Source organism: Papio anubis, chromosome 1, assembly GCF_008728515.1.
Source record: "Papio anubis isolate 15944 chromosome 1, Panubis1.0, whole genome shotgun sequence".
Lineage (NCBI taxonomy): Eukaryota > Metazoa > Chordata > Mammalia > Primates > Cercopithecidae > Papio > Papio anubis.
Genome location: NC_044976.1, coordinates 128,838,289 through 128,853,102, shown reverse-complemented (window position 1 = coordinate 128,853,102; position 14,814 = coordinate 128,838,289). Strand labels below are relative to the sequence as shown.

The 14,814-nt window shown below is 44.2% G+C and overlaps 1 protein-coding gene and 1 pseudogene across 5 annotated transcripts; one reads left to right on the top strand and one right to left on the bottom strand.

Moving 5' to 3' along the window:
- Positions 1-1,761: 1,761 nt before the first annotated feature.
- Positions 1,762-8,682, bottom strand: CD1D (CD1d molecule). 4 transcript variants are annotated; one of them, XM_009184114.4, is made up of 7 exons: positions 8,588-8,682; positions 5,457-5,828; positions 4,896-5,162; positions 4,307-4,585; positions 3,505-3,783; positions 2,620-2,728; positions 1,762-2,526 (listed from the first exon to the last, which is right to left on the bottom strand). In XM_009184114.4, the coding sequence occupies exons 2-7, from the start codon at positions 5,515-5,517 to the stop codon at positions 2,505-2,507; spliced, it is 1,017 nt and encodes a 338-aa protein (XP_009182378.1). In that variant the 5' UTR covers positions 5,518-5,828; positions 8,588-8,682; the 3' UTR covers positions 1,762-2,504. The 4 variants fall into 4 exon arrangements, with proteins under 4 accessions (XP_009182378.1, XP_017803694.1, XP_003892910.1 ...); XM_017948205.3 differs by having other exon boundaries at positions 5,457-7,252; positions 8,588-8,626; XM_003892861.5 differs by lacking the exon at positions 8,588-8,682 and having other exon boundaries at positions 2,620-2,725; positions 5,457-8,561.
- Positions 8,683-8,791: 109 nt separating this feature from the next.
- On the top strand, positions 8,792-12,144 carry LOC101022867 (annotated as a pseudogene). The gene has a single exon (XR_004177845.1). The product of XR_004177845.1 is annotated as an RNA polymerase II elongation factor ELL2 pseudogene (transcript).
- Positions 12,145-14,814: the final 2,670 nt, after the last annotated feature.

Genomic DNA, 14,814 nt, shown 5'->3' with positions numbered 1-14,814 from the left:
GACTTTAAAGGAGAAAGTCATTGTGCTGACTTTAAAGAAACTCTGTTCATTATCACTGTGCCTATTATGAAGAATGAATTTGGAGCAGAGCGGTAATAAATTGACAATCAGCACAACACTCAATAAGAAACAAGATATTCATAAAAAGAGTATTAACATGTTCTAAGATGAATTCTCAGGATTTTCTGAGATATTTGGAACTGAGTATTTATTTGAAGGAAGAAAAAATTTCCTGGAGAGATAAGCCTTTATTTTCTAAATAAATTAAAATTGTTTAAAGATGAGTCAGAGCTACCATAAATTCATGCAGAGGCGTTTCCAAAAGGACATCAGTAGAGACTTTAACACACGTGCCCTCAGAATGCAGAAAGGCCAGTGGGGTTGGTTCACAAACTTGACACTGCTAGAGGAACCTAAGCTGAAGAGCGCCACGTGAGGGCGATGTAGTACCAAACACAGCAACAGCCTCCACATCTTTTAAGGCAATACACACTTGAACTCCACAAGTCCAGGAGACAATCAAGACAGACATTATTATCCTCCTTTGGCACAGGAGGAAACCAGTTCAGAGGCTAGAACTCCAGTCCCTTCAGCCAGTGCACTTGCTGGTTCACCTCACTGCCTTTGTTTTTCAAAACCCTGCTTCAAATTCCCCTCCCTCCAGGACGCCTTCCCTGACTGACGCCAGGCCAATCTCCTTTTCACTTAGCATTTTGAGGAAGTTGTTGTATAACACTGCACAATGCCTAAGAACAGTGGTTCTCCAACTTTAGCTAAGCATCAGAATCACCAGGGGGCTTGACTATTGAGCCCGCTCCCAGACCCAGAGTTTCTCATTCAGCGGGTATAGGATGAGGCCCAAAACAATTTACATTTCTAACAAGTTCCCAGGTCCTGCTGAGGCTGCTGGTCAGGTTACTACAATTTGGGAACCATTGATTTAGAAGCTAGCAGAAATTTTTTTTTTTTTTTTTTTGAGACGGGGGTCTCCCTTTGTCACCCTCAGAGTGCAGTGGCACAATCATAGCTCACACTAACCTGGAATTCATGGGCTCAAGGGATCCTCCCACCTCAGCCTCCAGAGTAGCTAGGACTACAGGCGCTCACCACCATGACTGGCTAATTTTTTAATTTTTTGTAGAGACAGGATCTCACTATGCTGCCCAGGCTGATTTCAAATGCCTGGCCTTAAGCAATCCTCCAACCTCAGCCTCCCCGAGCACTTGGATTATAGGTATGTCCAAGTGCTTTGGGATATGTTGAAGCTAGCAGAATCTTCTCCCATATCCTAAATTCATATGTGCAAGTCTAGTACAGAGAGTGTGAAATGTCACCTTTCTCAAACAAACACTCTCCAACAGTTAAGTCTCACTTATTTTTTCTGGGTGTTCAGGGACCCTGACTGCCAGGAGATTACCTCCCAGCAAGGCAAACATGATTTTGGTCTCCTTATTTCTTTGGCATCAGAAAGGTCTGCTGTTCCTGTAAGTTTCCTGCTTTGTCCTCTCTAAGATAAGAACACAGCATAGCTGGGTTACCATCACCATCATCGCTGCAGCTCATGCTTGCCCAAGTGGTAGCCCTTTCCCTGCACTGTCTCTTTTAATAGCTATAAGTAAAGGAGACTGCTATTGCTGCTGTTGTTGTTTTGGGAAGGAAGGGATGCCTTCATGACAATCTTCTTCCAAGGAAAAAAAGGGATGACCATTTGAGAGAAATATCCCTACTCAGAGTAATTTTTTTCAACATAATACACATACACTATGATTTCTCTTCATTTATTAATTACACCAAGTAAAAATGTGAGACGCCTCTGTTTCTTATAATCTAACTTTCTTTTAAAGAGGAAATGTCCTTCTTCAGTCGTAAATCCAAATTTACAATAGAAACTGTGTCCTCCAACTGCCAATATGACATCCAGGGCAAACTTTTCATAAAAGAGACACAAACTCCTGGGTTTGTCATCAGTCAGCAGGTATGTATTTGGATGTCCCACATAGTATTTTGTAAAAACTTGAGTCAACCTTTTAAAATCAGTCATGTTCGCACAAAAATCTAGATTTCCAGTTTTCTTAAAAAATGGTTAAAGCCAAACCAGGTCCTGCTGACTTTACACTTGACAACAAGCAAGTGCAGCTGATTCCTTTGGATAGGACATGTGCGTTCGTTCCAGTTCATTGCAGATCCCGTCACACACACTCACACCCCAGCTCTTACCTGTTTGTCCCTGGTAGGTCTTCAGACAGAAGTTTGCAGGCGTCTGCCCTTCTGATTTCACAGAGCCATTTGGACTTATAAACTTGTAGTGTAATTTTTTTAAAAGAATTTAAATTCTTTTAGATAAGTGTTAAAAGGGTGTGATGAAAGCTGCCTTATGACTGTTCTCTACTTTTTCAAGGTATCTCTCCTTTCAGCTTCAATTCCCGAGCAGACCAGGGCTGAAGTCCTAGGAACCTGAGGTCCAGAGACCCTGGGTTCCAGAGACACAGATGTGGCAAGGCAAGTCACAGGATGCCCTGATAGGAACTGTGAGAGAATAGAAAGGGAAAGACCATTAAGGAAAAGCGGAGCCAGGAATGAAGGGGAGAGAGGTTGAGGAAAAGGAAAGGGGAGACTTACCTTTGCCTCTTAAACCGGAAGGTAAAGCCTACAATGAGTGCAAGGAGGAACAGCAAGCATGCCAGGACTGCCAAGGCGATCAAGCCCACGGAGATGTGGCTCCCACCTGCTTTGGAGGAACATAGGCTGTCTCTTAGCACAGGACCCCTCCCTCTCTATATCCGGTCCCCTGGTCTAGGCATGTGTGAGGGTACCAGGTGCTTCTTATTTCCTCCTCCATTTAAAACACCGATTTCTATTCCTCATAAGTTTAGATTCCTCATCTTGTTTTCAGTGCCTGGGCATCCCAAATTCAGCCCACTTTGGCATTTGTTAGTGTAGCATGGAGGGAAAGGGCAACAGCTTTGTAGCAAGGCAGACCTGAATCTAAATTCACCCCATCCACTTTCTATGTGGCTCCGGGCAGTTAACCTATCTCAGCTTCCATTTCCTCATCTATAAAATGAGAAGAGCAGTACTTGCTTCAAAGAAAACTGTGAATGATGAGATGAGATACTACAGGCAGATTCATTGGCCCCTACACAGGGATCACTCAACCAACCAAGCTATCTTTGCTAACCTGCCTTCCCAAAGGCCTGGCTCCCTTTCTGCCGAGGAATGAATCCTCCTGGAATTGTTTATTCGCTGCCTACTTCTGGATCCTTGAATTTTGTAGTCTTGTTTCTTCTTGTATACAGAACACTTTATCTCAATCCTTTTTAACTTTCAGGTCTTTATTTCCCTCCTTCCTGTATCTGGAACCCCTCTCTCTATCCCTCTTATTGGGGGCCTCATCTCCTAAACTCTTCTAACCTGGGTGTATCAAGCCACATCCTTCCCCAGTGCCTCCCTCGATGCCTGAGGACCACCTCCTGCCATTTCCAGCGGGGCCCAGCTCTTTCTCACCCCAGTAGAGGACGATGTCCTGGCCCTCTAGACTGCTGTGCTTCACCCGACAGGACAGGCCAGCTGCCTCCCCAGCGGCCACCTCCAGGGTTGCTCGGAGATACCATGTCTCGTCAGCATTGGGCAGGATGTCCCCTCGCTGAGTGCCCTGCTGCTCCTGCTCACCCCGCATCCACTTCACCCACACGGGCTTTGGGTAGAATCCTGAGACATGGCACACAAGCTGCAGACGGCCAGGGCCAGGACTGGGGCCACGGGACAGCCAGGCCTTGGGCTTCACTGTATCCAACAAGGGAACGGGGGGGATCTTAAAGTGAAAACCGCATTAGAGGCTCCAGGCCTCATACCAGGCTCATGCCCCCGACATGTTCACTTCTGGAAATGAAGTCTCTCACAACTTTCAATCCATTTGTCCCACCTTCTTCAGGGTGCCTGTCCTGATACTTTTTCTCCTCTGGTCCCAGCCTCCTATAAATGCCCCTTGTCTGTTTTCCTATAACACCCTTTGTTTGGAAGTAACATATGTAGCCTATTTCAAACATTACATTAATTAACATCCCCCCACCAAGTAGGGATCCTACCTGCCTGACACTTTTCACCCCCAGTTGTTCATTAACTGAATTCATGGAACCCAAGAGGTGCTCAGTTGATGTCTGTGAAATGAATAAATACCCTCACCCCTTATCCAGCCCCTCTTGGGCCTTCCTCTTCTTTGAATGCTCAAAGGGATGAGAACCCTGGAATGGAAAAGCCCGTTTGGAGCCCGGAAGTGGAGTGCAGGGAGTAAGGAAGACAGGCTGACCTTGCTTCTCCAGTTCCGACTTCCCTGACTCAAGGAGGCCGCTGACAAATTGGGGGCAGGTGTCATTAAGGAGCCACTGCACTGTTTCCCTCGTCCACTTGTCCTGGTTGAGCACTTGGATGGCCAAGTTTACCCAAAGTGGGGCCTCTTGGGCTGGCTCCCAAGAAGTTCCTTGGAAACTCAGAATATCTCTTCCCTGAAACGCTACATGGAAGAAGTTATGTGAGGCGTTTCCAGGGTGCACCTCACAGCCAGCGGACACCTGGAGCTCCACGGGATCTGTGGAGAGGAATGGAAAGAGATCAAAGAAGGGTTTGAAAGACTGGGAGAGATGAAAGAGAAGAAATTGATGTGCATGTTATAATGGGGACCCAGACTTCAGGGAAAGGAGAGTAAGTGACCCGGAGTAGGCAGGAACGAGGGACACTTTGAAGAGTCAAAGACTGGGACATCTCCAGGTAGAAGGGAAATCAGAAGAAGGTGGACAGAGCAGAGAATCTCATCAGGTGGTGCCACAGTCTCCCAGTTGAGCTTCTGTGGCCATTCACTCCCCTTGGGTACCGGCCCAGGATCCTATCCCTCAGCTCACAGGATAAGCGCAGCATTTTGGCGAATTCCTTCACGTCCCTGGTGAAGCTGCTTCGATAAACCCGAAATACACGCTGCAGCGCCTCCCACTGCTGGTCGCTGAACGTGCCCTGGGACCACGGCTTCAGAGAGCGGATAGTGTCGGAGTCGTTGCTCCAGCTGTGCGTCTGCAGCTCCCCCAGCCACGCCAAACCATCGGTGCGCGTCCAGTTGCTATTGGCGAAGGACGAGATCTGGAGGCAGCGGAAGGGGAAAAGCCTTTGCGGGACTGGGAGAGAATGAACATTGGAGGCGCGTTGCAAGTGGCCGGGGGAGCAGCCAGCATAAAGAGAAAGAAGAAGGAAAGAAACAAGAGGAGATGAGCTTCAGGAGGGGGGCTGATGCCAGCGAACTCTGTGCCGCGCTGCCTCTCCCCGGAGCCAAGGAGTAGCGAGTTTTCTCTCTGGATCGCGCCAGTGCGTCCCTGGTCTCACCCGTCCCCATCAGGTGGTGCCCTCAGTCCCTGCCAGCTCCCTCTCTCCTCCCTCCCGCGAGCGCACCCAGTCGCCCTCGTTCCACCCACCTTCAGCGCTTCCCCAAGCCTGGAGGAGCGCCCAGAGCAGCAGAAACAGCAGGCACCCCATATCGCCGGGCGTGGGGACCTCGCGGCGTACCGCCGGGCGTGTGGGCCTCGCGGAGTTCCGCCGCGCCCCGCCCTCTGACCTGCGCACTCCTCTCGCCTCTTGTTCTGCTCACGTCCCTTTCCGCTGGGTGCCAGCCAATTCCCAAGCCCGGACCCCGGCAGCCCTCCTGCCTCGGCTTGTCAGCGGTTTGCTGCTTCTGCTGAAGGGTGTCCTCGCCCTTAGCTGTGCAAGCTGCAAAGAGGTCGGGGTCCCAAGAGTCCTGGCGCCGCCGCTCACTTCAGTAGGTTTCACAACTGGCGTGTCTCAATCTTCTGTTTCAACGGAGACTTTGGGTCAAAGTGTGGGACGCTTTACAACCATTATTTATGTTTTGGAATCAGGACATAAGGTTGTGTCTGTGTTACAATTCCAACCATGGTAAAAATGCAAAGGGAAAAAAGGAGCAAAGTCCTTGCTTTAGCAGTAGATGTCTCTAGGTGGAAGGACTGTGAGTGATCTTACTTTGCTTTACATCTTTCTGTTTTCCAAAATTTCTCAAGTGCAAGTATCACATTTACAATAAAGTAAAAACATGAAAATTAATTTCCTCAGTTGCACATTGAGAGGATTGGATTAGGTTGGCTACAATTCTTTACAACTGTCATATCCCAGGATTCCTCCACTTCAGTGTTCCCTAGCCTCTCTTTCCCCCTGTCATGGTTCTTGCTCTCCCCTCCCCGGCCTCTGCGTTGTCTTCCCTGACTCCTTTTCGGGGGTGTACCCCCAGACTCTCTTCTTCCTCCACTCCTCCCTGGCCTCTGTCGGCTTACCTTCTCCTCTGGCTCCTCACTCATTCACTCTCCAAATATGCGCCTCTGTTTTAAAGAATAAGTGTAAGAGGACAGTGTGTACCTGGACAGCCAACTCCCCACTTCTCACACTGAAAATAAGAAAAAGTGACCAAAAATCGTGGTTCCAAGGCTTAGCTCACCTTGAGGAAAAGACTCCTCTTTGGCAACTCAGAACCTGGGCTGCAGCCTGACACCTCCCTCTCCCTCACTCTTTTTAATCCAATCTATCGCCAACTCATCTCTATTTCACTTCTTTTTAAATACCTCTTGAATAAGTTCCTTTTTCTACATTTCCACTGTCACCATCACCCTAACCTTTTGCCTGATATCCTAAAGTAGCATTCTTGGGGTAGAAAACAAAATCATTAGCATAGCCTGCAAGATTATGCGCCCTCTAGCCCTGGTGTCTACCTTTTGACATCACCTCACACTCCAGCATCATTTGCTCTGTACTTTAGCCTGGCTGTTAGCTTTCAGTTCCCCCACTCTGCAAAACCTCTTCCTGTCTAAAGTCTCCACACAAAATTCCCTTTGCATGAAAGCTCTTGACCTCCTCACCTCACCCCCTCCCAATGCCTAGTTATTTCCACTAAGATATCAGTTCCTAGGTCACTTTCTCAGGGAAGTCTTTCCAGATCTGCCAGACTGTGTGACCCTAGGCAGGAGAAGTAGGGCAGTCCCCACCTCCACTGCTTGTATACTAACTGGCTTTGAGAACCTATCCTCTCAGCACATAGCAGAGCTTATAATGATAGAAATGGCGATATGTCTGTCTCCCTCTGTGTCCTCTTCTAAATCCGCTGGAGAGGTGCTGGAATGCAAGGATCATGTCTTCATAATCTGGTTCCTCCCATTCTGCTAATGTTGATGTTTCCCTTCTCCCATATCCTTTTGCAGCAAGAGTCCTAGAGAAAATAGGCTACTGTACCACACTCTAGGCTGGGATCTCGTGGACAGCCCTAACCCAGCCTATCTAATTATGTGTAATTTGCCCAGAAAAGCTTAAAATAACATAGCAACGTATTCTTGTAACAAATAAGGTGTTAAATGATTACATTTGGATACAAAATTGTCTAAATAATGGATAGGAGGGAAGCTATGAGGATGGAAGTAAAAAGAAGAATAATTATAAGAATCAGGGGGCAATATTTTTAACTTTACATTCTTCAAATGTCCAAGCTCCCTTTAAAAACTTGAACAGTTCTGTTTAGTTTATGTGGATCTTAAAATTTTTAAGTGCTAACATTCTTGCACATTTAAAGACAAGAAGCTGGTTTGTGTGTGTGTGGTTTTTGGTTTTTGTTTGTTTATCACCAGAGGCCAGGCAGTATTACCTTCAGAAGTTAGGGCTATCTGGAGTTATACCAATATTTTTTGCCAAAGGTCAGTTGAGTCACTTTTTGGCTATTGAAACTTTCACTGCTTTTTTTCTGGGAAAGAAACCATTGAATTATGAAATGTTTTGCAATGTGTTACCTAAACAAAATCTTTTATAACAAGACTGACTCAGAATACCCTAGCACGAAGAGATGGTGATTTACTCAAAGCCTCAAAATAAGCCCATGGTGGGTACTACATGATCTCACTTATATGTGGACTCCAAAATAGTAAAATTTATGGAAACAGAGTTAGGGTAGTGGTTTCCAGGAGCTGGAGGGAAGGGGCAAATGGGTTAATTTTGGTCGAAGGATTTCAGCCTCTCAATTTTGAGAGGCTAACCAATACCTTGGACTCTGTCACGATCATAAGGGATTTACTTGGTTTTAGCTCAGAATTCACAATTCACAGTTTCAAATTAGTTGGAATCTTATGTGCTTTCTTCATGTTTTTGTTATCTTAACCATAAGGAGACCATTTAATATACAAAGGATAGCTGCATATGAGAATTTAAGACTCTTGAGAGGATACAATACATCAGGGAAACTTTCATAATAGCTATCAGCAGGATAATATCAACGAACTAAAGAACTCTTCTTAATAGGACTTTCCACAAGCCAAACTGATCAAAATCAAACAATTCAAAGTTCAGTCAATAAAGAAACTTCAACGGTATTCAAGTGCAATTGGTCATAGTCTTTGTTCAGAGCATAATGGTGATCAAGGACCATAGTTTGCTGTAAAATGGCCTGATTTAAAGAGGTATTCATTTTTGTAAGTAGCCTGATAATACAAAGCACAGTAACCTGGAGATCTACTAAAAGAAACATAAGGATTAGAAAACCTTGTAATAGCTTTCTTACCTCTCGGACGTCGGGTCCCAGGAGCAAAACTCCAGCGACTTTGGGCCCCGCCCCCGTGAGGGTGGAGGGCGGCCGATGAGGGCGGTTCTGAAGGGAATTAGACCAATGAGACGAGCCGGGGCGGGGCGCGGGGCCGGAGGGTGGGGCTGGTGGCAGCCGTGGCAGTCCGAGGTCTGGCTCCGCGCAGTATGTGGCAGTAAGTCAGCAGCGGAATGGCTCTAGCAGTGGCGGCGGCTGCAGAAGTCCAAGCAATCGGGGCCGCAGTGGAGGCTAGAGCTGGAGCCGCGGCGGCGGCGGCACCGCGGAGAGTTTAAGATTGCGGCGGGGGGGCAGCGGGCCAGAGGGAGGAGCAGCGCTATGGGCTGTCGTGCGGCCGGCTGGCGCAGGATGACATCCCTGTACTGCATGTGAAGCTCACCGAGACGGTGATCCGGGCGATCAAGACTTACCAGAGCCACAAGAATTTAATTCTTTTCGACCTTCAATTCAGTTCCAAGGACTCCGTGGGCTTGTCAAAATTCCCAAAAAATGATCTCCTCAATGAAGTTCATAACTTTAACTTTTATTCGTCAAATGTGGGCAAAGACAACCCTTAGGGCAGCTTTGAATGCATCCAGCAAACATTCTCCAGCTCTGGAGCCTCCCAGCTCAACTGCCTGGGATTTATACAAGACTAAAATTACAGTGTATGCAACAAACGACTCGGATCAGATGACACGAGAAAGAATGACCCAGGCAGAGGAGGAATCCCGCAACCGAAGCACAAAAGTTATCAAACTCGGTGTACCATATGTAAGGAAAAGAGTGCCAATTCGGAAAGCACCTCAAGCTGTTTCAGATACAGTTCCTGAGAGGAAACGGTCAACCCCCATGAACCCTGCAAATACAATTCGAGAGACACACAGCAGCAGCAGCGTCTCTCAGAGGCCATACAAGGACAGGGTGATTCACTTACTGGCCCTGAAGGCCTGCAAGAAACCGGAGCCACTTGCTAGACTCCAGAAAGATGGTGTCAATCAAAAAGACAACAACTCCCTGGGAGCAATTCTGCAACAGGTAGCCAATCTGAATCCTAAAGACCTCTCATATACCTTAAAGGATTATGTTTTTAAAGAGCTTCAGAGAAACTGGCCTGGATACAGTGAAATAGACAGACGGTCATTGGAGTCAGTGGTCTCTAGAAAACTAAATCCATCTCAGAATGCTGCAGGCACCAGCCGTTCAGAATCTCCTGTATGTTCTAGTAGAGACGCTGTATCTTCTCCTCAGAAGCGGCTTTTGGATTCAGAGTTTATTGATCCTTAAATGAATAGAAAAGCCCGAATATCTCACCTGATGAACAGAGTACCACCAACACTAAATGATCATTTGAATCCCACCAGTGAAAAATCTGCTGCAGGCCTCCCGCTGCCCCCTGCGGCTGCTGCCATCCCCACCCCTCCACCGCTGCCTTCAACCCATCTGCCCATCTCACATCCTCCTCAGATTGTAAATTCTAACTCCAATTCCCCTAGCACTCCAGAAGGCCGGGGGACCCAAGACCTACCCGTTGACAGTTTGAGTCAAAACGATATCTATGAGGATCAGCAAGACAAATATACCTCTAGGACTTCTCTGGAAACCTTACCCCCTGGTTCAGTTCTACTAAAGTGTCCAAAGCCTATGGAAGAAAACCATTCAATGTCTCACAAAAAGTCCAAAAAGAAGTCTAAAAAACATAAGGAAAAGGACCAAATAAAAAAGCACAACATTGAGACTATTGAGGAAAAGGAGGAAGATCTTAAGAGAAAAGAGGAAATTGCCAAGCTAAATAACTCCAGTCCAAATTCCAGTGGAGGAGTTAAAAAGGATTGCACTGCCTCCATGGAAACTTCAGCAACTGAACTCCTAGATTATTTGATAAAATGTGTCGCTATCGTCTCCTATGAGCAATGCCAGAATTATAAGGATGACTTCAATGCAGAGTATGATGAGTACAGAGCTCTGCATGCCAGGATGGAGACTGTAGCTAGATTTATCAAACTAGATGCACAAAGAAAGCACCTTTCTCCAGGCTCAAAAGAGTATCAGAATGTTCATGAAGAAGTCTTACAAGAATATCAGAAGATAAAGCAGTCTAGTCCCAATTACCATGAAGAAAAATACAGACGTGAATATCTTCATAACAAGCTGGCTCACATCAAAAAGCTAATAGGTGAATTTGACCAACAGCAAGCAGAGAGTAATGGCCCTAGAACTCTGCTTGGACCAGAAGATGTGAATAAACTTAAGCTTATTTATTTAAAATTCCAAAGGAGTTGCTCTAAATTCTAAAAAGGTGAAACTTTGGCTGTTCAAAGTTTCAGTATTAGTAAACTTGAGTTACTTTTTCTTTTCCATTTTACTTTGCTTCCCTGCATTTCGAAGCTGCTCTTTCTGGTCCTCCCCACCACTCCACTCCCAAGACTTGTGCTTATTAATAGAAATAATTTTTTAGGTTTTGGGGATCCATTGTCCACATTTCAAGTCAGTTTTTTTCCCCTCAAAAACTTGTGTTTGTTATTAGAAATGATTTTTTAGATATTGGGGATCCAATGTCCAAACTTAAAAGTTGTGTGTGTTTAAAAAACAACAGTAATGTGCAAGGTGAAATGCTTTTGGATAAACATAAGCCTATTTTCTGACCTTTCTTAATGCAAACTCTTTGCCTTAAATGGTAGAATATTTAAAATTTGCACAAAATTTAAAAAATAAACATTATCTTGGAGGGTTAAAAAATAGAAAGGTTTATGTGTATAGATTCACATACACACATGTATATACAGGCTGACTTGATCTAGAACGTTAAATCCGCCCTGCAAGTTAACCCCCCCATTGCAATGGTTGCCTTAAGGTGTTTGCTAGTCCTGCACGTAGTGTGGTTAATCATCAGCTACACTGCTTGCCACTTGATTAGAGCAATGGGAAGCATATTGTGGCCTACCAGCATCTGGAAGTGTGTGTTTGATCTGTATGTGTGCAGAGGTGGTGTGGATGTGAGCGTGCATGAAGGAAAAAAAGCTGCTACTCCTCGTAGGCCAAACGCTCAGGTTAAACAACTGACGAGTGTTACTGTAGGGTGTTTTTGTTTTGTTTTGTTTTTTTCTATCAAATTGCAACTTTCGTTGTGGAAAACAAAAGCATTTCCATTTCAACAAGTTTGTCAGCTTTATTAATGTTGGGCAAAAATTGATATGACATGAAAATGAAACAGATCTATAGTTTTGGGACAAAATTATAAAATTAAATGTATAGGTAACCCATTTATGTACTGCTATAAAGTATTTTTTGAAGAGAGATATGCAAAGAAGCTATTACCTACATAAGATGTACTTTTAAAGATTTTTTTTTCATCCTGGTGCCAGGAATATAGAAAACAGTGGATATATTTAACCATAACATACTGTGATTCATCAAACAGCACAAACTTTCATTTCATGGAGTTTATCTGTTGACATTGATTTAAACTGTCACTTGTTTTATCATGTGGGAACATAAGTTATGTGGTCAAAAATATAAGGATTTTGAACTAATGTTGATTCAAGTTGTATTGTCTTACTGTATTGTCTTTTCAAAGTGCTGCCAGTTGAAAAGGGAAGCATTATGTTTACAAATCTCTTTTGAAATTTTTGCCAAACTTTTGATAGTGTCTTTAATAAAGATGTTTGTCTGCAGCATCCAGAAAAATAAATAAATTTGTTGTGAAAAAAAAAGAAAAAGAAAACCTTGTAATAGCCAAGTTTGCCATCCACTATGCAGAATGCCTGCAAACCAATTGTTAGCTGCTCCTGTATACACATTATGTGTCTTCCCCCCCCCAAAAAAAAAAATTCCTTAATGTATTTGGTGGCAGCATCTAGAGGAACAGCAATATTAGCTACCTTTTTAAGTAAGTGTCAGATAGCAGTAAAATCAGAGAAAAGATAAGTGCAACATTCAGTTTTGTTCAGCACCACATACAACACCCGATAGGGGCAAAAAGGAGATCTAAGGCTATAAGATGTTTCATTAAGTGTTTTAGTTAAACAAAAATATCTTAGAAAGTGTCTTTGACCCTGGAGGTCTCATTGGCTCCAAATTCAAGACTTTTCCCCAATTTAAACAGATTGGTTTCAAACTCCATACAACTAGTACCCCACTGCTGCCAACAGTGACCCACCAGAAACTTGACTGGAACCTTTTCTCAATAGAAAATAACTGATCTTCATCTGTTTTGAGGTTGGTTCTAATTTCAGTTATTGACCTCTTTGGCCTGTGAGTACCCTGGGAAATTTCAGGCAGAGCTTTTTGGAAGGCAGGAGTGGGCAAGACCAAACAGAAAGATCCAAACCAACAAGGAGGCACAACAGAGTACACAAATTCTCCACAGACCCAATATAGGATCTCAGGGACTGAAAATGAGGTGAAAAATACCTACTGGTGTTTGAGCAGAGGTCAAGTTATTAATAAATTTATCTGCCTATAAGTCAGCGTAGCTCCTGAACAAGGCCCAGTCGGAAACTGACCTTTTTGTGGTCCTTTCATAGCATACTATAAGGGTGCATAACCACATTTAGTGGAAAGACACCTCACTACATTTAATCTAGCAACATCACATAAGCAATTACTCTTACCCACATAGGTAGTCCCCAGGTCTTGAGTTTGCAATACCTGGAGGCACAATATCCCTTCTGCAGGCATCACTTGGATAGATTTCATATACTTGGTAGTGGTTAGGTTAATTATTGGAAAGGTTATGGTATTGTTTCCATTGAAGGCAAGAAGCCAAATAGCAGTGATGCTAGAATATCAGGGATAGCATTCCATTCTTCCTTTGAGATTTCAGGTGGACTGTCATTGGGAAAACAAAGAGGCATTGGCATTAATGGAATTGTTTTATCATTTGGGAACATTAGTCTACAGGCCCCAAAATTGCTCTGGTTTCTTGCTAGAACATAAGCCTTCACTAAAGCCATTCATAGATTATGGTCCCACGGATTTTCCTGTAAGAAAAGAGAAGAGATTAGAATGACAAGAAACACAGTAAAAAAGACAAGACTTTTGTGATACCAGAGAAGTCTTGATCATCAATCTCGGGAAAGCTGTCCACATCTAGAATGCCATCTGCTTATGGCCAAATCTTCTGTAGTCAGCTTCACCTTAAGATCTCTAATAGGTGTAGTTTCAGGAGTCTCGAGGGCCCATTTTGAGTTAAGAGATGTAGATCCAAGGCTTAAGGCCCTGAAGTTTGCTGCAGAAAACTTGGTATTGTCCCCTTCCACTAGAGTTCAAGAGCCGTCTTTCCCAGGTGTCACTTCCAAAAGACCCATTTTCTGAGTTTTAAATGGTGAAAGATCTGATTATCATCATTTGATGGGCAACAACAGGCTTCTTTAAGCTGGTGAAAATATGCTTTGGGATAATGCATTAAAGCCTGGCACTACTGAGCCACGTCAGAGTTTATAAGAGGGGCCAATACCTGAGTTTCCATTATTAAAGGCATAAGTATTTCAGTAACTATTTTATAAGAGGTCAATGTATGTTTTCCAGTGGTAGTGGATCTAATTGCCATCAACTGGTAACACTTTTGAATAAAGTAATTCAATCAATTCAGTTAGCCATCCCTAATACCATTGTGTTTGAAATATCTGATTTGACTGACTTATAATTTGATCAGTAAAGTGGATTCCTCTGTTGCTGGATATTTTTCCAGGGATGCCCCATAAAGGGAACACATTTTCTAATAATTTCTTTTTTTCTTTCTTTTTCTTTGGTTTTTAGACATGGGGGTTTGGTTCTGCTGCCCAGGCTTGGGTGTAGTGGCACAATCATAGCTCACTGCTGCACTGAACTCCTGGGCTCAGGCTCAGGCAAACTCCCACCTCAGTCACCACAGTAGCTGGGACTGCAGGTCATGCTACCATGCCTGACTAATTTTTTTGTTGTTGTTCTTGTAGAGATGAGATCTCAGCATGTTGTTTTAAACTAGAATGGTTTGTTGTTCTAAAATGAGAAGAGTAAAAGTATAGGATGAAAAGTGAATGAATGAAAAAGTTGTAGAAGGTTTGTGAAAGATGAATCTTGTGAAAGGAATTTTATGTGTGATCAAGCTGGCGAAGATTAGAAGAGAATTAGTTATATTTTTGCTCAGGCTGCAAGCTGATCTTGAACTCCTGGCCTCAAGTAATCTTCCTGCTTCAGCCTCCCAAAGTGCTGGGATTATGGGTATG